Below are 23221 nucleotides of genomic sequence, written 5' to 3' on the forward strand. Positions count from 1 at the left end.
TCTCTCTCTCTCTCTCTCTCTCTCTCTCTCTCTCTCTCTCTCTCTCTCTCTCTCTCTCTCTCTCTCTCTCTCTCTCTCTCTCTCTCTCTCTCTCTCTCTCTCTCTCTCTCTCTCTCTCTCTTTCTCTCTGTCTCTCTCTCTGTCTCTCTCTCTCTCACTCTCTCACTCACTCACACACACACACACACACACACACACACACACACACACACACATTCTTTCTCTGTCTCAAATCGAGTCTCTGTGGCTGCTCTCTGTTTAAGTGCTTTATGTCTGCTGATGGTTCAGTCTTGACTGCTCTTACAGGAACTGCATCTCATTCTCCACACACATCACACTTTTAATGAATATCAACCAAATGTTTATATTAGCCAAATCATACGATGTAGAATGTGGTAATGTCTGGAATGTTGTGTGTCTGTGGGAGCTGTGTGCATGATGCGGTGTGTGTTTGTGTGTGTGATTAGTGTGTACCACCTCAACAGCACATATTAATTATTATTTTTATTTACTTTAAGCGAGTCTTGGCCTGGTGTTGCTAGGCTGTGTGTGGACGTGGGAGAAAGATTGGGGTAGTTTATGAATACTTTGAAGAACTGATTCCACTCTTAATCCCTAATGTGCTCTATTTTCTAGCAGGGTTCTATATACTATTTAGAGATTGTGGTGCTGAATCAAATAAAGTCCTAACACCACTATTGCATTATATCAGAACATCAGTGTCAGGGATTTTTTCATTATTTTTATTTTTTTGCTCTAAATGGATTCTGAGCGTTGGATGTGGAAGACAGGATTTTTCAGCATTGTTAGCGGTTTTGACTGATTGTTTGTCTGACTGAACTGAAGGGGTTTGTGTTATACTTTCTGTGTTCTCCATTCTCGGTTTGCTTACACAAGACTATTGATTTCACACAGCTGAGGATATGCTTTTGAGAATCGTTCAGCTCACATGTCCCTGTTTATGTTCTCGCAGGCAAACTGGGTCGTGTTCAAAAGGAATACGTTGAGTAACGTACAGAGGCAGGGATTGCAGACATAGATTGGTTTGTGGTGGCGCGATGGATGCTTTATTGTCCTCCTGATCAAACGCATCTTACCATCATCGTGGTCATGTTACAGCATGGTTCATGATTACAACACAACAGCACTTAATGCTCACAAGCTTCTGTCAAGCTTAATGCTCACTAAAGCTTCTGTCATTAGTAGATCCTGTCTTACTTTATTACGTTATGGCTCAAAATTATATATATACATATTCACAGCATCATATAAAAGATAACGGTGAGGTTAGGTTAGGATAATGTTAGGTTAAAAAACTATAACCTAACAAAAAGTTTATTTATATGTGTGTGTGTGTGTGTGTGTATTAGTGTTTTTTGTGTGTTCCTCACCCCTCCAGGGTTGGGGTTTGATTCCTACCTCTGCCCGCTGTGTGTTTCCTCCAGCATCCTCCCCCACTCAAAAGACATGTTGTAGGCTGATTGACATCTCTAAATTGTCCGCAGTGTATAAATGGGTGTGTGTGTGGGTGTGGAACGGAACTCATTGGTACCCCGTCCAGGTTGTCCCTCTCTTTGTGCCCTCGGAATAGACTCCCGTCTCCTCATGAAAGGATCAGTGTTGGATCAGTAGAGAAACAGATGAAAATAGATGCTCAAATGTACAAGACCCTAAACCTAATTGTGGATTTCATATCAGATCCCTAATACTATTTCCTAGGCCTCAATAACGTCGGACTGTTTTACAAAAAAAATCTCTTTGTCTTCTACAAACAGCCAAGAAGCTACACATTTCTTCGTATTCGAAGATTAACAGATCAGAAACTTTCTTGTCTTCCTCCTGTACTAAACTGCCCACTCAGAACTTGTTGTCAGCGTGATGTTTAAGAATTGCAACTCAGTGAATTCATGCACATTAATCAGAGCCGTTAGATCGGAGCTGTCACTTCTTAACACGCTGTCGGAACCTTGATGAGTATTGACAAACAGAGCTATGGTGTTAAATGCCTTTTTTCTAATGAAGAACACGAGCTCTGGTTTTACGGTCAAACGGCTTGCTATTTTACAGTTAAGGTCATTATGCAAAGCATTCTGGAAATATTTTTAGAAAGCTAGAATGTATGTAAAGGTGTAGTAGCTTTATTATGGGCTGAGATGCTGCTACAACATATCTTTTATTCTCCAGTAATGAATTCAGTCTCTATAGCAGCAGTTCAGGTTGGATGGCTGCTGCTGCTCAAGGTCTGCTGAAGATAATTGGTAGGCAGCAGTCAATGAACAGTAGTAATCCAGCTCCGTGTGAATGACAGCATGATTACACACACACACACACACACACACACACACACACACACACACAAGCACATTTTCTGCATGAGATCACTTAAGTAACAACCAAAACTATAGGCAGTGTAAATTATTTTTGATATTATTATTTAATTTATTTATTTATTTTTAATCCTCAGTAACCAGACATGACTTCATACTCCGACACTGTCTCAGTCCCTTAGAGCTCTGAGCTTCATCATCACTCACTCATTCTCCACTGCTCCTCGCATCCTGCTGTTCTTTGCTATTTCTAGATTTCTAGAGACGCTGTTGCCGTGTCAGAATTGTTGCATCCCGAGAGCAATGCCATGCGGACTGGAAGGAAATATGGCAGTTTCTTTTATTCGTTTCTTTAGATATTTTATTTTATTAAAAATAATGTAAGATCAGTTGTCGTAGCTAATGATTATAGCAACAGTATTAGAACCTTAATATTTTTAATAGGGCTGAAAAACATTTGCTAAATATTCAGGTATTGGCTTGATTTTGGCTGAGATGCAACTAAATTAGGATTTCAATTATCTGACCAATCTGACTGAAAATTTGCATTTCTTTCTCATAGAAACATACCGTACATTTTAGTTACATTAAAGTCTGAGACCATGTCGAAATTTTGTTTAGAGATTTTTTTTTATTTTTATTTAGAAGTGAAAATAAGTTAAAGAAGAAAATGTAATGTTCAAAATCTTAAATACTCTATATTCATAATGGTGTGAATTTGTCAGTGTGTACATTTCAGCAAACTTGTGACATTTATAATATCCTTTGTACAAAAGGTTTTTATAGATATTTCTTGAGATTTATTCCTTCCCCTTAACAACATGTTCAGTCTGTGCCAGCTCGTGAAACTCCTTAAAGCAAATGGAAGGCATAGCAAATACCAAGGAATCTTCAAATTTATGTAAATATTCTAGAGAATTGTACTTTTTGTTCAAATTATTAGTAAATTAACATTCTGGATTACATTTGTAAAGAATGCAAAATATAAAGCATGCCCTGTAAATACAATCCGAATGAGGAAATAACTTCAGATGTATATGTTTATGCAGTAAACCCTAACTAGCTAATTTTAGAGAATTGTATTTGACTATGGTTTATAATTCAGAATGCTAAAAACAATTATGCTTCATTTCTTTCCTAATACTCGATTACACCAAATGTTTTATGTTATCTTCGCATTTATGGCGTTTGGCAGACAGTCTTATTCAGAGCCACTTGAGCAGCTGAGGTTTAGGAGCCTTGCTCAAAGGCCCAACAGTGACAGCTTGCCGTTGCTGGGGTTTGAACTCATGACCTTCCATGCTGTAGCACAGCATCTTAATCACTTAGCATAAATCCTCTCAGGGCCAGGTTCCACACACTCTAAATGTTCTAAGGGATTAAGGTCTGAGATTAAAGCAGTCAAAGTCCCAGGTTTTCATTATATTTTCACAAAAGTCTGTCAGATAAACTAACCAGCTGGTTCTGTGCTAAGGTACATTCACTCAGGTACGTTTCCTGCTCACAATATCCACATGATACAGTCTGCTAGTGGTAAAGGCGGCAGAATCTTTATGTCTGGGGAGCTTAATTGTCCAGAAGTAATTTGTACCTCGGACACACACTGGACCCAACACGTGTAATGACCTTCTGTCCAATTCAGCAATACAGCATGAGACCCATTTTCATACGGTGCTCACTCCTAGCAGGAATAGAGCAGAAAGTTATGTATGGTAATGAAACGGGGGTTCGGATGTAAATGCATCACAGTTCACATACAGACGAGGCAGTGAGCAGCCAGAATATTCCTTTTTATTTTAGTTCCCAATGTTAGTAATTTGAATATTAGTAACATACATACACTTTGATCTGCTACTAGACTTTAGAGTCACTTTAGTGCTATTCACACTGAGCTTTACGCAGGATTGTCATTGTTCTAAACCCTTGGGTAGAGGAATGTTTCACACTTGTAATTCAGAAGCGCAATTAGCATGGCTCTTTTGCTCGAGGTTATCAATTCTACTCCAAAACAAGGTTAGCAGCACTTTCACAGTGTTTTATACAGTGCATAGTGTGAAACGGCTACAGACAACCAATCAAAAATCGAATATTTTGTGCCTAATGTCACGTAAAAACACAGGACCCAGCATCACTTCAATCAAAAACGGCTGAGCAGTCAGGAGGCAAAACACGGAAGTGCACGCGGTAGTGAGGGGGAAAAAAGTGGATATCAACAAATGCCTGGTTCAGTAAGCATCGAATTTAAAAAGGACAAAAATGTTACAAAGCTGTGAATGATAACAGTGTAAGGCAGGCTTGTGATTTTTTTTTTTTTTTTCCATTTATTTCTCATTCTTATTTAAAGTGGTTGTATTTTGTGTTTATCCACTAAAGGTTGTTGATGCTGCAAATAAGAATGTTACCCAGGGTTTAGGATTGTGAAAATTCTCAGTGTGTAGAACACAGGTGAAAATTCTATAAGGATTCTATACAGTTATAGTTTACGTGCCAACCGAGAAGAAAAAGATACAGCATGCATGTAAAAAAAAAAAATTGAGTGTAGATTTTAAAATTTAAAATGATAAATGATTTGCATTCAATGATTATGGAAATTATGGCACGGGAATGTAGTTATGATCCGGATTTATCGTGAATCAGATTATTCAATCCAGAAAAACATAAAGAAAAGTACAGGAAAGGTACAGATAGATGGAGAGAGAGTAAACATTTGTAGGTGTGTGTGTGTGTGTGTGTGTGTGTGTGTGTGTGTGTGTAGGCAGTTGCATTTAGAGTATGTGGCAGCAACACGGTCAGCTTTGCTCTGTCCGATTATCATTACTGTATGTGAGGGATTCACTGGAGCTGAATGCAAACACAAAGCTTGTGAAGTGAGTGTGAAATGAAAGTGGAATTTACAACAGCACCAACACGCCACATACACACATCAGCCAGCGGACAGTGTGTGTCTAATAGGATTTGCAGCTTAAGGAAGAGCGTGCTCTCTGTCACCTTCACTATAGAACACGGCATGGATTATTATTCTCTCTTTCTCTCTCTCTCTCTCTCTGTCTCTGTCTCTGTCTCTCTCTCTCTCTCTCTCTCTCTCTCTCTCTCTCTCTCTCTCTCTCTCTCTCTCTCTCTCTCTCTCTCTCTCTTTCCTTTCATAATTCATTCACTGTTATAATGACCTGCTCCATCAGCCTCATTTTAATTGAAGACTCTTATAATAGGCTGCATAATCAGCTGAAGTTTAATTGAAGTAAGCCCCTAAATGTCAGACTCAGATCTTTTGCTCTTTAATCCAAAATTTACCTGCGTTTCGGTGATCCACTAGAACTACATTCAATCATCATCAACACCATTTTATGGCTAGAGATAATTAACTGGCTTGAATATTACACAATAATATGAAAATCTACCAGCTTGCAAAATGTGCAGTTCAGCAATGGCAACATTTATTAGTAGATTAAATACGTATAAAGAAGGTCAAAAGATTTACCGTTGTTCTTTTTACAGAGAAGGGAAAGAAGAGTTCAGACAGATAAATGTTGTGTGATATGTTTTACTGTCAGATATGTATTGGTCTGGGTTGTAATGTTGAAAAGAAATAGTAAAAAGTCACCATAGATCGTTCATTATGATGTGTATGTGTGATTCTTATGATACTGCAGATTTTTTTATTATTGTTATTATTTTTAAATTTTGTCAGCTTGCTTTTTTATTATTTATATATTTTTTAACCAGGGTGTATTAGACACCATATGTTAAGGACTTTATTATTATTATTATTATTATTATTTGTTAGCTTGCTGTTTATTTATTTATTTAAGCCAGGGTCTGCTAGACACCATATGCTAATGACTTCATCATCATCATCATCATCATCATCATCATCATTATTATTATTATTATTATTGCAAATGAATCTCTGCAGCAAAATTGATTAGAATGTATTGTTTTTCTGTTTGTTTTTTTCTTTGTTTTTTTTTCTTGAAAATATTTCTTTCCTCCCATTGATTTATGAGTAAATAATAAGGACAAGCACATGCAGCACGTTGAGATCATTTCATACTTGTATATTTGCCAACAATCCTACAGTACATCTTACCTTACTGTGTAAGCTGTGTGTAATGTGTGAAGCATGTGCACGTCAGCACCTTCACCCAGCCGAAGGTCAGGTATCGAGTTTCTTACAGGTTTTTTGGGGAAGGAAACTGAACTCTCACTGAATGATATGGTGCTGTCTCATCCTAATGGACCTGTACAGTGAGGGGTATTGATGAGTGGATGGAGGGATGGAGGGATATGGGAACATGCTAAAGATCCAGAAGAGCAAATTAACGCTGAGTAAGGTTGAGACGAGTCATTACCCAGGAGAGATAGGGTGAGATCAGTGCACACGTCAGACCAGATTAAAGATCTGTCTTCAAAGGTTTATTTAATTGAAGGTTTATTTTATTATACATATTTACACACCCTACACATTAGATCCAGTCTTTACATGAGGTTTGCTTCAGTCCGAAATGACTTTGTCTGTTTATTTATTGGAGTTTTGCTGATGAAAGTTTTGCTGATGTTTTCTAATATAACATAATACCAGATTATTAGTTAATGTTGTATGTGTTGCTTGGTAACAGTTGATTTGTCAGCAGTGCTGAATACTATCAGATCGTATATAGCAGCGTACGTTCTTGTTTTTTTTGCAGGATAAACTGACCATTTTTGTCTCTTTGTTTTGTAAAAATATTGCCTCATAGCTTCATAACCAAAGTAGGAACAGTAACAGCTTTTCTTTACAATGATCTTCATCTCAGTTTGGTGTGTTATTCATTGTGGCCTGTAAAGTTTGGCTTGGGAAATAAAGCGTACATTTGTGAGATTAAAGAACTTTGAACATTAAGATTAGATTAATTAAGATGATTAAAGAACTCTTGAAGATATCTGAACACAAACACTGCCATGTCTGCAGGCTTTCCCTCTAAAACCTGCTTTACTTTCCTTTAGCCTATGTGCCTTGAGCATCCAGAGGAGTAGCAACATCTCAAGCAAGTCTTCCAAACCGACAATGCTCCAATAGCTAATGAAAAAAATCCTGTTGGCTAACCCCAACACACACTGTACGATTCCTGCTTTTCTTATTCCCCAGTATGTAGTTTGCTGTTTGTCTCTGTTTTTACTCATTTTTTTGTATGTTTGTTTCTTTTCTAGAGAGTCTCCTTGATGACTTTTTGCTGACGTATCCAGTGTTCATGTCTACTAGCGACCTTTGCCAAGCTCTTCTCGGACAATATCCTTTTCTAATCCTAATACAATTACAGCGTTTGGCCGACGGTTTCAGATCTCTGTGGCTGCCTTGACTGTCATGCTGTAGGTCATGAGTATTTTAATGGAAGCAGTCTTGTTTACACATTATTTGCATATCTAATAAGAGCGCACAAGGTTTCTCTGTGAGACGCCGTATGCATGTTTAATGACACATAGGATTTCTTTCAGGCTTTTCTTACTTCCAGTCTGCAGTATTTGTCTGAAAGAGCTGAGAGCATAGCATTAAAGCTGCATTCTCTTCAGTAGAGCTCTACACAGGATACACCCTCGGGCTCTTCCAAATCCTCGCTAGCATATGTGTAGAAGCACGTAGTCGCTTTATGACGTTTTTCTGCTTTGGCGCCTTAACCGTTTTGTTGCCCACTTATTGTTTGAAGCGAAGCAGGACAAAGAACGAAGGGAAAGAGTCTCTGCTTAGGAAGCGCAAAGTCCTGCACCTGCTTTCCCAGTGGATCGCTCTCGGTCGTGACACGCTGCAGGACGGTGAACACACCAAAGTGTTTTTGAAGGTAACTGTAGTTAATCAGTGGAAATCTCACAGCTCCCAGAGTTGCGGCATATTAGGTTAATGAGGTGAGGTGATGTGGATATGTGAATGTAACATGGGGTTTCAGTCTCATATTGTTTCCCAGATGAGTGTTCTAGTGCTAAACAAACAGCAAGGCACTTCCCATCGACTGCAGTCACGCCTATAATGCAAGGCGGGGGGTTTCTCACTATTACAGATGCTGTATCGCTGCGTTCTGGATGACCTTTGTGAATTCCCAACTCTGGAGAAGGAGGTGAAGGAGCTCCAGAAACTCCTCCGCATGCAGCGCAGACAGTAGGTGCTCTCAATTCCACTGAGCTGTGTAGAACACAACATAAACAACACATCCTTTCTGCCTATAATTCATGCCTGGCATTTTTAAAACCATTCTAAATCAGTACAGATGTGTTTGTGTGTTAACTCCATAGTTAATGGCAGAGCAAGGGGCACTGGGAACAGATTAATGTCACTCAGTTTTTTGGAACAAGTGAGCGTATTTATCGCATCAGAAAGAGAAGCATCTCTGAATGACTCATGCTAAGATGTTAAAGATTTCCAGAATTCTCTCGCTGTCTGTAGTCTGGGAAACCAGATGAGAGAAAGCAGAATTTCTCAAGGATCAATTCAAGGATCAAGAAACAGAAATAGCATGAGGGGAAAAAACGCATTCTCTTTCCTCATTCAACCCCTGTGCATGAGAGTTCTTTACATCTTTTCATTCACGCATGTTTTTTAAACCCCCCTTTTTTTTTTTTTTTTTACAGTACAGTGGTGATGGATTCTAAATCTGATAGATACTTTACTACTATGATTTCTATATCTATCTATCTATCTATCTATCTATCTATCTATCTATCTATCTATCTATCTTATCTATCTATCTATCTATCTATCCATCAATCACCATTGTTTTTTTTTTTATTTTTTGTTTTTTTTTTTTGTGAAAAATCCTTTATCCATCCATCCAGATGGCTGGAAGAACTGAAAAAAATCCATTTTCTCTAGTAGGCTAAAAACAGAAATAATTATAAAGCACTACAAATTCCTAAAGCCCTGAGTGTCTAATTTCATATGAGTCATTAAGCGCCACTGTGGAGCGTGACATGACAAAGGCATTCAACGATGAACATGAGAACTGCAAATTCCATTTGTTTAGCCTCTGGTAAAAAGAGAAAAATTCGTTCGTAGATATCGATGATGCACTCCTTTAGAGTAGACTGATTTCTCTCCTCCTCTTTCCAGCAGCACACCACCAAAGTGCCGGTATGTCAGCTGATCCTTAGCCAATCGCTGTCAGTTAGCAGGCAGTCAGCAGCTCCACAGAGGCTTTGTGTTTGTCTGAGACGTGTTTATTCAGAGACGGCTTTGCTAGCCCAGTTTCACTCTGACTACTCGGGCTGTGTGTCAGATTTCAGAAGGTTATTGATAAGAACATAATAAAATACACACTGCAGCTGTGTAAAAAATAAAAAGGAACTGTGGCATATAGGTCATATACTGTAGATCAGTTACTTTAATCAGGCACCCCAGTGATTGGGGACGATCGGGGACGATATGAACGTATGTCTTTGAGTATGTACTAATTAAATACCCCACTGCTGTTGAATGCTTGATTCTGATTGGACGGATGAATAAAAAAACAGCATGATTCAGACAGTGGATCAGCTACAAGGTTTATATCAGTGTACTGGTTCTAAAACATTATGGTTTTTATAGTAACAACTTACAGATGGATCTCTCAATGGTTCTCATACAGATTGGTGTTTAAATAGTGTCATTTACCTGCATACTGCAATTCCAGTAACTAAATGGAGTACTGAATAATAAAAGCCCTGTTGTCATGAAGCTCTCTCTCTCTCTCTCTCTCTCTCTCTCTCTCTCTCTCTCTCTCTCTCTCACCAAACACACTCTCTCTCTCTCTCTCTCTCTCTCTCTCTCTCTCTCTCTCCCCCAAACACACTCTCTCTCTCCCCCTCTCTCCCCAAACACTCTCTCACTCTCTCTCTCTCTCTCTCTCTCTCTCTCTCTCTCTCTCTCTCTCTCTCTCTCTCGCTCTCTCTCTCTCCCCAAACTCTCTCTCTCTCTCTCTCTCTCTCTCTCTCTCTCTCTCTCTCACTCTCGCTCTCTCTCTCTCTCTCTCTCTCTCTCTCTCTCTCTCTCTCTCTCCCCAAACTCTCTCTCTCTCTCTCTCTCTCTCTCTCTCTCACCAAACACTCTCTCTCTCTCTCTCTCTCTCTCCCCCTCTCTCCCCAAACACTCTCTCTCACTCTCTCTCTCTCTCGCTCTCTCTCTCTCCCCAAACTCTCTCTCTCTCTCTCTCTCTCTCTCTCTCTCTCTCTCTCTCTCTCGCTCTCTCTCTCTCCCCAAACTCTCTCTCTCTCTCCCCAAACTCTCTCTCTCTCTCTCTCTCTCTCTCTCTCTCTCTCTCTCTCTCTCTCTCTCTCGCCCCACACTCTCTCTCTCTCTCCCCCCCCACTCTCTCTCTCTCTCTCTCTCTCTCTCTCTCTCTCTCTCTCTCTCTCTCTCTCTCACCAAACTCTCTCTCTCTCTCTCTCTCTCTCTCTCTCCCCCCAACACACACACTCTCTCTCTCCCCCCACTCTCTCTCTCTCTCTCTCTCTCTCTCTCTCTCTCTCTCTCTCTCTCTCTCTCCCCCCACTCTCTCTCTCTCTCTCTCTCTCTCTCTCTCTCTCTCTCTCTCTCTCCCCACTCCCAAACACTCTCTCTCACTCTCTCTCTCTCTCTCTCTCTCTCTCTCTCTCTCTCTCTCTCACCAAACACTCTCTCTCTCTCTCTCTCTCTCTCTCTCTCTCTCAGCACGGTGGAGGAGTATTCTCCCCAGAGGAAGGTGAGTTAACCTACACACATGTACTCTGTCAGCTGAGCCTCTGATGAACATAGATGCTGTGGAACCTAAAGTCTGCTGCTGTGTACTCAGAAGGTTTACTCTTTGAACGTGAATTATTATGGCGGTTTTACCATTGGGCTCTTTATCTCTTATAACTCTTTGAAATTAGACTTATTGTTTTTTATTATTCTTTTTTTTTCTTCTTTTTTTGTTGTAATTTTGGCACATTGGCCTTAAAGACAACATTTACTTAACCACGGAAAAGTGTGTTAACACATCTCAGACAACGATATGTTTTTCTACAAGGTTCTACAAGACTCTTCCTCTTAAATGAGGCTTTTCATAGCATAGAATTAGCAAATACACTAAATGTGGTGAGCTAATATCCATGGTGATGACATAAAGATAATAATGACAGTGTAAATTACAATAATTATTATAAAAAAAAATGAAAATAATAATTATTATTAAAAAATATATATCATATATATATATATATATATATATATATATATATATATATATATATATATATATATATATAACACACCATGGCTTGCTTTTCTTCTTCCCATGATCTACAGGATTCATTGGGCTTCTTGTTGATGATGCTCCTTGTTGAACAGTATAATAATCTATGAGGTGAATGTGTTTAGGTAACAGGGTTGAGTGAATGTTGTGGGACACGACAGTTTCAAAAATCTTAATAGATGATGTTTCAAGCACAAGATGTTACATGGATTGACATTATAATGATGAGGTTTTTTAATGATATCACATGACTTTGCTGTGTGTTGAAGTTACCTAAAGCACACACACAGAAGTTGTTCAGAAGGACACTTGTGTTTAAAATGTCTTTCACCTTTACTTCACTTGCACATTTATACAAGTGGCATCACACGACATCGCAATCATGGAATCACACAAGAATATGGTTTGAAACTGTTCAAGAGTAGAAGACAAATCTCCGTTAAACTACATATAAATCACGGCCTATACTTATCACATTTGGTATACCGTACATTATGATCGTTTTGCAGCTCTCTGCCTCTGACTCTTACTTTGAACTCTGTCTGATTTTTTTCTTACACTCATTATCCCCAATACTGCTTTTCCCCCTTTGTCAGAATAAAGCACTTTTCCACCAGCTGAGCCTGAAAGAGACTTGGCAGCCTACCCGAACGGCCCCGAGGCAGAATAAGGAAGGTAGACGTATAAAATATTCCCTCTGATTTCTATCTTCTGGCTCCCAGTGTGTGTCCTTCCACAATCAAGCAGTGGCAGTCTGCAGAGCTTTATATACACACACAGTAGATTTAAACACGAGTCCTCACCAAAAATTGGGCCTCAGTTATCGATTTTCTAATTGATTGTATAAATGTAATGCTGAGTGCTGTCTGGAGGACATGTTTATCTGTGTATGTATGCATGTGTTCTCAGTTCTGTGTCACGTGTATGTGACCGTGGACTCCTATGTGAGTGTGAGGACACACAGTGAGGTAACGGTGCAGGAGCTGCTGACTGCTGTGGCTGAGAGATTAGAGTGTGCAGAGGATGACATGGTGCTGGTGGCTGTCACCTACTCCAGAGGTACAAATCTACAGTAGTTCAACAGCTACATGGAACATTATCTAAATGTGTCACTAGTTCACCCCATATCGGTGTTCAGATATGGCAGGTATTGTGCGTGTGTGTGTTTGTGTGTTAGTTGAGAAATTTTAAACTGGACTGCCCTCTGCTGGAGAAAATTGAATATGTTTATCTATGTGTGTGTGTGTGCGCGTGTGTGTGTGTGCGTGCATGCAAGTGTAGTATTTGAGAAATTTTAAACTGGACTGCCCTCTGCTGAAGAAAATTGAAAACGTTTCTTTTCTCCATGTGTGTGCACACGCATGTGTTTGTGTGTGTGTGTGTGTGTGCATGCACGTGTAGTATTTGAGAAATTTTAAATTGAATGCGTTTCTTTTCTCCGTGTGTGTGCGCATGCATGTGTTTGTGTGTGTGTCTGTGTGTGTGTGTGTGTGTGCGCGCCTCTGTCCTCAGGGAAGGAGCCGCTCCAGCCACAGCAGTGTGTGTACTCAGACTCCCTGGGTGCTGTGACCAGGCTGTGTGTGTGCAGGAGAGACCTGACTGAGATCACAGTAAGAGTCATTTGCTTTGTGTTCCACACTGATATACATGCTGAGGAACTTCTGCTCATTGTCCCTGTGTCTCTCACGTAATCCGACCAGAGCCTCGTCACAGATAACGGACAGATGCAACAGCCAACCATCAGGATGCTGACTATGAACACCTGGGACATAGCAGTGGCTCTGACTAACTGTGACTGGAGTCTCTTCAGAAATCTGCAGGAGGTATGATGAGTCTGGCAACACACACACACAATGTCTGTGCAGTTATACAATCTCTCTGTGCCTGAGGTTAATGTATAACAGCATCATGCTGACATTTTCAAGTCAAAACACAAGTCAAAAATGTCAAAGGAATTAGCCATCATCAAGGCAAAAAACTTTATTACTACGTTTTGTTTTGTTGTGGAAAATGATCATACTGTAGGTCCTGGACCTGGCTTTTAAATTTGGATTAGTAACTGTACTTTCTCATGCAGTTTGTATACAAAGAACCATTAACATTATGAGAAGTTTGCCTCTTTTTTGGCAGTAAAAGGAACCGAGGAGCATGTTTCACCATATCAACAACTACACTGAGCATTCTGTATGTTTATTAGGCTCCTATCACTGTGCTGATATCATCATATTACTCTGAAATCATTCAGTTTCTAGAGTGACACTACAAAGGATAATCCATATAGTTGTAGTTGATATGGTTCACTTTTCTATGAGGTGATGTTCATTTAGCTTCTTTTGGGAGGAGTGTCTAGTGTTTCCTCTCCTCTGGCAGGCGTTTCAGGTGCCTCCGGACCAGGACTAGCCGACTAAAAAACAGCTTTTTTCCTAGAGCTGTCTCTTTACTGAACTCTGCCACTCGCTGATCCTACTGTCCTTCATTCTACTGCCTACCCCCACCCGAAACACACACACACCTCACACCACGCTATTGCGCTAATGGACTGTCTAAACTAAAACTTCTGATCACTTGTACATTTGCTCAATCACACCCCACAATTCGTTATTGCACTAATGAACTGTTACGTAAAATCATGCTCATTTGCACACTTGCTCTCCTTTTTTGCATTGCTGCTCACCATTGTATATACACACCTAATTTCTGTTCATAATAACAGCAATATATTATATTATGTTCATAGCACATACCCTCTGTAAATTTTAGTTTATAGTAATAGACATCTGTATATTATGTTCATAACACATATACAGTATATTCATCTGTATATTATATTCACAGAATATATATATATATATTCATCTGTACATTATATTCATAGTACATATATATTCATTTGTATATTATATTCATAGAACATACATATCTGTAAATGACTGTTTATAGTATTAACCATGTATTTTGTTACAGCACATATCCTTATGTAGATCTGCATATTTGTTCATAGTTTGCACACAACTGTAAATCACTCCATATTACCACTTACTTAACTTGTACAAACTGTATATCCTGCACTTGCTACTATTGCACTCTGGTTAGACCTAAACCGCATTTCGTTGCCTTGTACTTGTACATGTGTAATGACAATAAAGTTGAATCTAATCTAATCTAATCTAATCTAGTGCCAGTGCTCTAAAGCCATCAGAGATAAAGCTGTAGCTTTAAGCTTTCAGATACAGGAAGAGGGTTCAGGACCGAGGCTTTTGCTGTTTCTCTGCTGCATTTTATTTTTAGAAAGTACAAGAGAAAGAACAGAGGCTGACAGTGAGCTACCAACTGTTATAACAGGAACAAACGTGATTTATACTATACGATAAAACGATAAAACATGTTAATAAAAAAAAAAATCCGCGTTGTCAGATAAAATTTTATTCTTTGAATATTAGATAAGCGAAATCTGTTTGAGCGGCTTATATTCACTTATTGTTTCTTCCTGTCTGTACAGCAAGAACTGGTTTATTTCACACTGAGCCGTGATTCTTGTTCCGGCCACACGGCTGCGCTGGAGCTGCTGCTTCAGCGCTGTAACGAGGTGCAGCAGTGGGTGATGACTGAAGTGCTGCTGTGTCCCATGCTCTGCAAACGTGTCCAGCTCTTTAAGAAGTTCATCAAGACCGCAGCCCAGTGAGTGAACCTTCAGTGGACAACTTTAGTATTATTCATCTACAATGACTACAGCATAGATACCTCAGGCCTCTGTTAAGTGCGTTTTAAAGACAAAACCTGACAACTGTTTTGAAATAAATCATCAAAACAGTGTCTTGAGGTGTAGGAACTGGTAGTAACCGAGTGACCGAGTCAGAAAAGTTGTATTATTAGAATAGTAATAACACAACAGCTAATTCTACATCTGCTATGTTTTATTTTTCTGATAATTCAATGGCCACAACAATTTAGTCTTACGCAAGAATACTTCCTGCTTATACACTCCTAATACCTTTTTTTCACTCCTGCTGCAGCTGTAAAACTCAGAGGAACCTGAACTCATTCTTTGCCATTATAATGGGTTTGAACACTCCGGCTGTCAGCCGACTGACTCAGACGTGGGAGGTAAGGAGACATTGATCGTTCTCACGGTCAGTGCCTACACATGTGCTCTTCCATTTATTTACTTTACTTCTTATAAAATCTCACAATTTGTCCTGCCATTTGCAGAAAGTTCCTGGGAAATTTAAAAAGCTGTTCTCCGAGCTGGAGAGCCTGACAGTAAGTATCTGTTTGTGTAACGTGTTCAGTGACTTTTGTCATACACATGACATCCATATAGCAGCATAAATGAGTACACACACACACACACACACACTTAACATAAAGTGTAACATCAAACAATAATTCTGTGTATTTTCAGGACCCGTCTTTCAACCACAAAGCCTACAGGGACGCCTTCAAGAAGATGAAGTCTCCCAAAATCCCTTTCCTACCTCTGCTACTGAAAGGTGCTCCCATAAAATACACCGAACACATACAATACTGCTCTGTGGTGTCAAGAGCCCTAAACATACCTTTTTGTTCCTCCTAGATATTACGTTCATTCACGAGGGAAACAAAACTTTTCTTGATAATCTGGTCAACTTTGAGAAACTGGTATGTTATGTTAAGGCAAATCTGCAACCCACGTCACTTATTAACACACTGCTCACTGCTGAACCTTACACTTACGACTGAGGTGATCCTTTTAAACTGTTCTTAACTTTATCTTCCAGCACATGATGGCAGACATGGTACGAGTCATTAGACACTGTCAGACAGACCATATGGGTAAGCATCGGCGCCGGCCGTTTGTTGAAAGTTTCCGTCTGAACATTTGACCAATTTTAAGTGATTCGTAGCAAAGGAATGTAGAAAACACCGTGTTTCTATCGAGGACTGTTGATGGAACAACAGGAGGAAGAGATGAAGATTGAAAAGAGACAAAAAACAGTCACAGAGAGACTGAAATTTAATGTCACTGATGAATGATTTTTGCTGTCTAAATAATAGAGTTCGTTCTTGTAGCATGGTTTAAAGTATAAGTAAGAAGTCAGTCTGGGAGCTTGTTAAATATTTTGGCTTGTTAACGCTCTAAATGATTTTTCTTGTCTTTAAGGAAACATGTTGTCCCAGAAGGAGAGTCCCGACGTCAAAGCCTACATCAACTATCTACACATCATCGACAATCAGCAGACTCTCTTTGAGCTTTCACACAGACTGGAGACAAAGGTTTAGGACACATACATGTGTGTATGTTTATTCATGTGTTTCAGTGACTGATGAGAGAAGAGTTGATGCCATGATCCCTCTCACATGACCAAGACACTGAGAAGGTGGGACAATGAACATGCACAGCCACAGGGGGGAGAAGCTGCGCCACACAGACTGCACAGATCACAGGAGAAGAGAGTCACAAGCAGCCAAGGACCTTCAACTTCAGCAAGTGCAACTGAAGAATGTGGGAGTGCTATTACATTAAGCGAGGCAATAAGAAGGAATTACAATAAAATACGGGACTCTAGTTAACAAGCCTGAACCCAAGACTATGACTTGAACATCTCAGTCACTCACTACAAGGTCTCAGTTTATGTAATGGATGCAGAGGAAGGTGCGATGCTTTGTGATGATCATAGATAACTATTTCAGCCGTAGACAATCAGAAAAACAAATCAGGACAACAATATTTGCTGTATGTGGATTTTTTTTCAGGACTTAGTAATAGTTGCAACAGAAGCAAACGGTATCAGTGTAATTCGGCTCCAGTAGTTGCCTGGTAGAGACGTACTGTATAAGAGACGCTACAAAAAATCGGCAGAGATTTCGTTGTTTGTAACTAAATTTAGCATAATGGTTTTAACCATCATGCATCAGGGTTACACTATGAGTTTTACCAAGCTGTTTATTTATAGACTCCATGGAACTGTGACGTACATTTACATCTTCTGCTGATTAGTTCGGTATTAATCAGTGTAGTTAGGAGGAAGGGCTTCACCTCAGAACTGCAGTGTGTGTGGTGTGCTTCATACCGTACCGGTCCATATGATTCGGCAGTGCCGCTGACTGACCGCTGCTAAACGTGCGTGTTCACTAGACGTGTAAACATTGTAAATACATTAAATTAATTTTCTGGGTTCTTTGTTAATTGACAGCAAAGCAATACATTTGTGTTCATGCCTCCATAAAGCAATACATTTGTGTTCATGCCTCCATGAAGCATCATCTGTATGATAATTTGCCTTTTTATTTTGTATCAGTTTATTCTTATAATTTAAAATCATCGAAAACAAAACATTAAAACATAGGACTGTTACATCACTGCTTACGAATGTCTTTATTCTTCCTGTCTTGGTGATGGTTTCAGGCTTCAAAGGTACTCTCTAAGCACACATGCTCACTGCCTCAGTGGATTACTGAAGTCTATTATAGCTCTCGCTTGAAATAAAACACTTATAATGGGAAGTGAAATCTCAAGAAGAAAAAGAAATCCCATGAGTGACACATCAGGGCTTGTAGGAGGCCACAGGAGGAAAAAAAGCACATTCCGTACGCATTGTAACAGTCAGCTTGCTTACTGTTTGTCTCAGCTGGAGCAGGAGACTAAATGGCTGACCAGATGCTGTGACAGAAACCCCTGCTGTGCCATTACTGCCTGCTGGGAGCACACTGCCGCTCACTGAGAGAAGAAACGCTGTGGTACGGCCTACTCAAACCTATCATTTCCTCTCTGCTCTGCTGATCTATCATTTCCCTGTCCTTTCAACTGAGCCTTGACACACTCAGCGACTGTGGAAAGATTGCACAAACAATCTGTATCTCTCACACACAAGCTAATGAATCTGTTCTCTTATTATATAAAGTCAAACATTCCTCATTTACAAGTCATCAGTTGCATCATGTTAGAATTGAAGGATGTTTCTTTATTATTAAACGGCACTTTAAATCATATCACGTGCAATAGACCAGAACAATACTGCAAGTTAAATTTCTAAAATGAAAAATACAACCGCAAAGCAACCATGTTCTTCAGCTTGGTACGAAGAGCACTTAAGTAGCACTTAGTAATGTAGATAAAGTACCACTTGGCTGTTCACTCACACGGAGAGCAGCAGGGCCACTCCTGCCAGCACCCACTTGGCAGGTGGGTGCCGTGTTTTAAGGTGGAAGCTCCAGATGAAGCTGGAACCACGCAGTTTGGTTCGGTACACTGGGCATTCGTAGGTGTTGTTCAGCTCCAGCTTGTCAGCAGGTACTGCACGGATATATAGCACGGGCATGGCTGGGGTCAGGTCCTTTAACACAGCCTCAGACAGAACCCCTGCCGAGGTATCCCATCGAGCACCTGAGGAAATCAGATCTGACTATATTCAAGCATCCACAGAAACTGTACACACGGTTTATTTGATAACTTGTCCTTCTCACTTACCCTCGATATAGAGCCCATGAACGTATGCTCCTTCTCGAGGTGGGTGGCCATAATCGTCCTTTGTCTTCTTAGTCACATCCACGGACAAAGCCATCTTGTCAAGCGGCCACTTATTCTTACGAGCTATGCTCTGCATGATCGCTGGAACATAAAAGATCATCTCAGGCATGGCTGGAACTTGTGTGTGTGTGTGAGTGTGTGTGTACTCATGTTTTTTTTCACTTTATGATATCCAAATGACCCATAATGATAGCAGATTAGGAGGATTTTTGTGTGGTTTTGAAAACAACCTTGACCTAAAAATTGGTTATTTGAGCATATCTGAACCTGAAACTTTATAAAATCTGGTTTGCTCCAAAAGGGACACACTGAAAAAAAAAACCATATAAAGTTCCTTAAATAATATACAAACAACGATACATCATTAATGCCAAACTTAAAAAAAATTATATACTTATTCTTTACATTATTTTTTATAAGTGCAGCTTTAAATTTGAAATATTGAGCCAAGGTTAAGGTTTGATTGTTTAAGGTTTACGTGCATGGAAGGGGGCAGGGTGGGGTGGGGTTATAGGGTGTAAAGTGAGTGGGATAGTAGAGATGAATTGTCCTCACAAAGTTGTTATTATTATCTGATACTTTATTGAAGGTTACAATTGAAGAAAATAAATAATATTAATGGAAGGTCATCTCAGGGAGAGGAAAAAACGGTGTGTGTGTGTGTGTGTGTGTGTGTGTGTGTGTGTGTGTGTGTGTGTGTGTGTGTGTGTGTGTGTGTGTGCGTGCGCCACTTGTTTACCGGTCAAGAAAGACTGTGGGCTAAACAGTCCTGAGAGCCACACCACAGCAGGAAGCACAAAGTCCTGTGTCCAAGTGTCCAGCTCTCGACACTGACTGAGGACATCATTAAACCTAGCACAGTGCAGAGGAATGTTTTAAAACACACCATACTGGAACTGAAGTGTCCTCTCTTCCCATTCCCCCAATACACTTATCAGGTAAAAAAAAAAAACTATTGACGAGGTCTGTGTACCACTGTGTAAGTGTGTTTGTAGAGGGGTAAGTCAGTCGGCTCCAGCTTTCAGGAACTCTGTTGTAGTAAAGAGCTGTCTGCAGAGACTCCTTGTCAGGAGAGATGCTTAACTCACCCTAAAGAAAGAAAATACAATATGATACCCAAAAGGATATAAGAAATAATAGCAGCTTAAACCTATCAATTGTTGACGATGACAATTTCCAGGTTCTTCGGTGACAGTTCTACACAGAACCCTACTTACAGAGTATCTGTTACAGAAGGTTACTGAGGTACCTTCAGGGCCAGGTCCAGCTGTGTGAGAGAGCTGTGGATCTCAGATATCAGTAGGTTCATGCGCTCACACTCCTGCAAACAGAGCAGAACCAACGGCGTGCGCTCTGATGTCTTAGCCAGCAGCTCTGACATGCTGTATTTCTCAGGCAGCTTCTCCAGAATGTCATCAAGCACACTTTTTACCTGAGGACACAAGTTTATTTAACCATGTGATTCTATTTTGGATGAATTAGATACTGAATTTACTTAAAAAAAAAAAGATACTAAAATCAGTGCAGTAAGAACAGGTAACATGAGGGATTTAGACCTTCTCCTCTGCACTCTGTCCTGCTTCTTCTCCCAGTGAGTCTCTGCACTGCAGTTCTAACAACGTGTTAAAGAGAGCGTTGGATGTGTTGGTCATAAACTCGATCTCTGCATTAGGATGCAAGCCATAGAGACTTGGATTTTCCTCTGGCAACCTCTGATCCACATAACTGTGATAGCCGGCGTAGTCCAGATCAGGAGGAAGTGAGAAGCCAGGGCAGAGGAATAGCTCTCCTTCAAACTGAAACGTAAATGCATTACAGCCATGACCACAATTATATTCATATCAACTGTACTTTAATTTCTTTAGTTGTTTACAATCAAGTACTTGTGTTTTTTTAAGTGACTCATTTCTTCTCTCCGTTTCTTGTTAAAGTAAGCCTCTGATGAACCCTGGATGAGGACACCAGCAATTTAAGCTTACAGAGTGAGATTTGATGTAACTGGAGTGAAGGAGGTTTTGTTTTCACATAAACCTCACCAAAATGTACAATATTTTATTTACCTCCCTTATCTCATCCCATATATGTCTCAGCCAGTGGTTGTATTTTTATAACTTTTGCTTTTTCCCCCAGTCACAAACCATTCATCACAGGTCTAATCGTTTACGAATATAAGTTTTAAATTTCAGCAGGTAAAAGTTACTGTTGGACTGTGGGACGTTTACGCAGCAGTGTGCACACTTTAACTCAGTGACCCATGTGAGAATCCACAGACTCCATAAGAGAAGCAGGCTTGATCACTACAGGGACTTAAAACTGCAATAAAAGTGTGGAGCTCATCATGTCAATATCTTTTAGAAACATAAGAAATAAAAGACAAACGTAAGCTTTTTAACGTAATACCATAAGACGCCACTAGGTGGCACTAGGCACCCAATCAATTACACATCTTTTACCTCCAAAGTTAAAACTTTCCTCAAACTTTCTTGCACCTTAGTAGCCCAAGATATATTTGAATATGTTCATTCTAAATAGAAAAAGTGATAATAATATAAAATACATAATAATATTAATAATAATAATAAGAAGAAGAAGATGAAGAAGAAGAAAATAATAATAAAGAGCCACTTTCATCCAAATTAATAACTGAATTTGTTAATTCATTTATTTAAATGACCTATAAACAAAAATGAATTGATAATTGTTTGTCACATCCAGTCAGTGACTTCCTGCATGGCAGAATGATGTTACATCAGTGCTTATAGCTCTTCTGAAATTCTAGCAATATGATCAATTCCTTTTTTTTTTTTTTTGGTCTTAAAATCATGGATTTTTTTTTGTAATTATTATTATTATTTCTACATTTGTAGTTCTAGTCATCATAGTTTTTTTTCCAGATTGAATTTTTAGCTTAAAGAATAGTCTAATGTATGAATGATCACTGGTGACTTAGTGGTGCTCCTCAATCAGCTCCCTAGTTCTCCATGTGGTCAGTCAGTTCATCTGTAACACAAGTTCTAGCACTGGTGAGGTCTCTGCTGACTGTTCATGGACACTGCTGAGTTCCGGTGACTTTCTAATGATTAGTCACTGTAAAAATAAAGAGTTCATCCAAAATTATTTGGACCTGAATGGCTTCGGAAAATATCATGTCATGTCCAGTGAGGGAACACAGTGAGCATCCCTGGTGTATTGTGTTTTTTTTTTTTTTTTTTTTTAAGGAAGATGACTTTCCAGTGCAATAGAATGATTTTGTGATTGAGACAGGTCAGTGCTCTGTATACTGAACCAGGGAATAGACTGAGACATCCAAGATTCTAGTAGCTATATATATGTATATATATATATATATATATATATATATATATATATATATATATATATATATATATATATATATATATATACATACATACATGTGTGTGTATATATATATATATATATATATATATATATATATATATATATATATACACACTCCATGATGTGAACTATTTTTTTTTTTGCTAGCACTTCATTAGTTATAAGATATAAAAGCTTTTTCTGAAGGGGCTTGTAAACCTGTATGTAAACTCTTTTTTTCTCCTATTTTTTTTCATAATTTAAATTTCATTCAATAATTCAATTGAATTTTCCAATACAATTTTCCTTCAAAAAAAATATATGAGTACCCTACCTCGGTGCTCAGTGCTTTAAATTAATAATAATTTATTTACATAATTTACTGGGATTTGTTAAAAGATTTGTAATATGTTTATAAAAATATTAAAGCTTATTGAAGGATTTTAAGGCGGGTTCATTCAGGAAGACAGGTTCTTATTGGACGTTGCTGAGCGCATGGTGAGTGGACGGTACAACACATGGACTAGCTTATGAACTTTACAATAAATAAAAGAATAGGTATGCATAGAAGCAAGAAAATATTTCTATTTTATAATTATTCTACTGCAACAGCACTTGTGTAACAAGTCCTTTCTACAAATTCCAGATTTCAGTACAGTTAAGACTCTCATATCTGGTGAAATGTAGAAGAAAAAAAACAACATTTATTATTTATTATTGTTTAAAAAAAATATTTGCTGATTTTTTTTTAATTTATCATACAATTCTGTTACAAACATCTAAGAGATTGGTGCAACAATAACACCAAAAGAATATAATTTTAGAATATAAGAAAG

At 39.0% G+C, this 23221-nt stretch overlaps 2 protein-coding genes across 4 annotated transcripts in view; one reads left to right on the top strand and one right to left on the bottom strand.

Annotated features, from left to right (window-relative positions):
* The window catches only part of rapgef5b (Rap guanine nucleotide exchange factor (GEF) 5b), a 41758-nt gene extending 23885 nt beyond the window's left edge, over positions 1–17873 (top strand). For all 3 annotated transcript variants that reach the window (XM_060870470.1, XM_060870471.1, XM_060870472.1), the window contains 15 exons: positions 7515–7593; positions 7996–8140; positions 8357–8454; positions 10978–11008; positions 12136–12214; positions 12449–12598; positions 13052–13149; positions 13240–13362; positions 15039–15217; positions 15553–15643; positions 15749–15799; positions 15942–16029; positions 16113–16177; positions 16297–16351; positions 16680–17873. In XM_060870470.1, the coding sequence (XP_060726453.1) occupies positions 7515–7593; positions 7996–8140; positions 8357–8454; positions 10978–11008; positions 12136–12214; positions 12449–12598; positions 13052–13149; positions 13240–13362; positions 15039–15217; positions 15553–15643; positions 15749–15799; positions 15942–16029; positions 16113–16177; positions 16297–16351; positions 16680–16798 (1451 nt within the window). In that variant the 3' untranslated portion in view covers positions 16799–17873. The remainder of the gene's footprint in view (positions 1–7514; positions 7594–7995; positions 8141–8356; positions 8455–10977; positions 11009–12135; positions 12215–12448; positions 12599–13051; positions 13150–13239; positions 13363–15038; positions 15218–15552; positions 15644–15748; positions 15800–15941; positions 16030–16112; positions 16178–16296; positions 16352–16679) is intronic.
* Positions 17874–18518: 645 nt separating this feature from the next.
* Positions 18519–23221, bottom strand: part of si:dkey-233k19.3 (dynein axonemal heavy chain 11) — a 44143-nt gene continuing 39440 nt past the window's right edge. Inside the window, 6 exon segments of the mRNA XM_060869292.1 lie at positions 18519–18902; positions 18987–19127; positions 19786–19898; positions 20020–20135; positions 20296–20478; positions 20603–20842. Coding sequence (XP_060725275.1) covers positions 18655–18902; positions 18987–19127; positions 19786–19898; positions 20020–20135; positions 20296–20478; positions 20603–20842 — 1041 coding nt within the window. The 3' untranslated portion in view covers positions 18519–18654.

Source organism: Tachysurus vachellii, chromosome 5 (assembly GCF_030014155.1).
Source record: "Tachysurus vachellii isolate PV-2020 chromosome 5, HZAU_Pvac_v1, whole genome shotgun sequence".
NCBI classification, from domain to species: domain Eukaryota; kingdom Metazoa; phylum Chordata; class Actinopteri; order Siluriformes; family Bagridae; genus Tachysurus; species Tachysurus vachellii.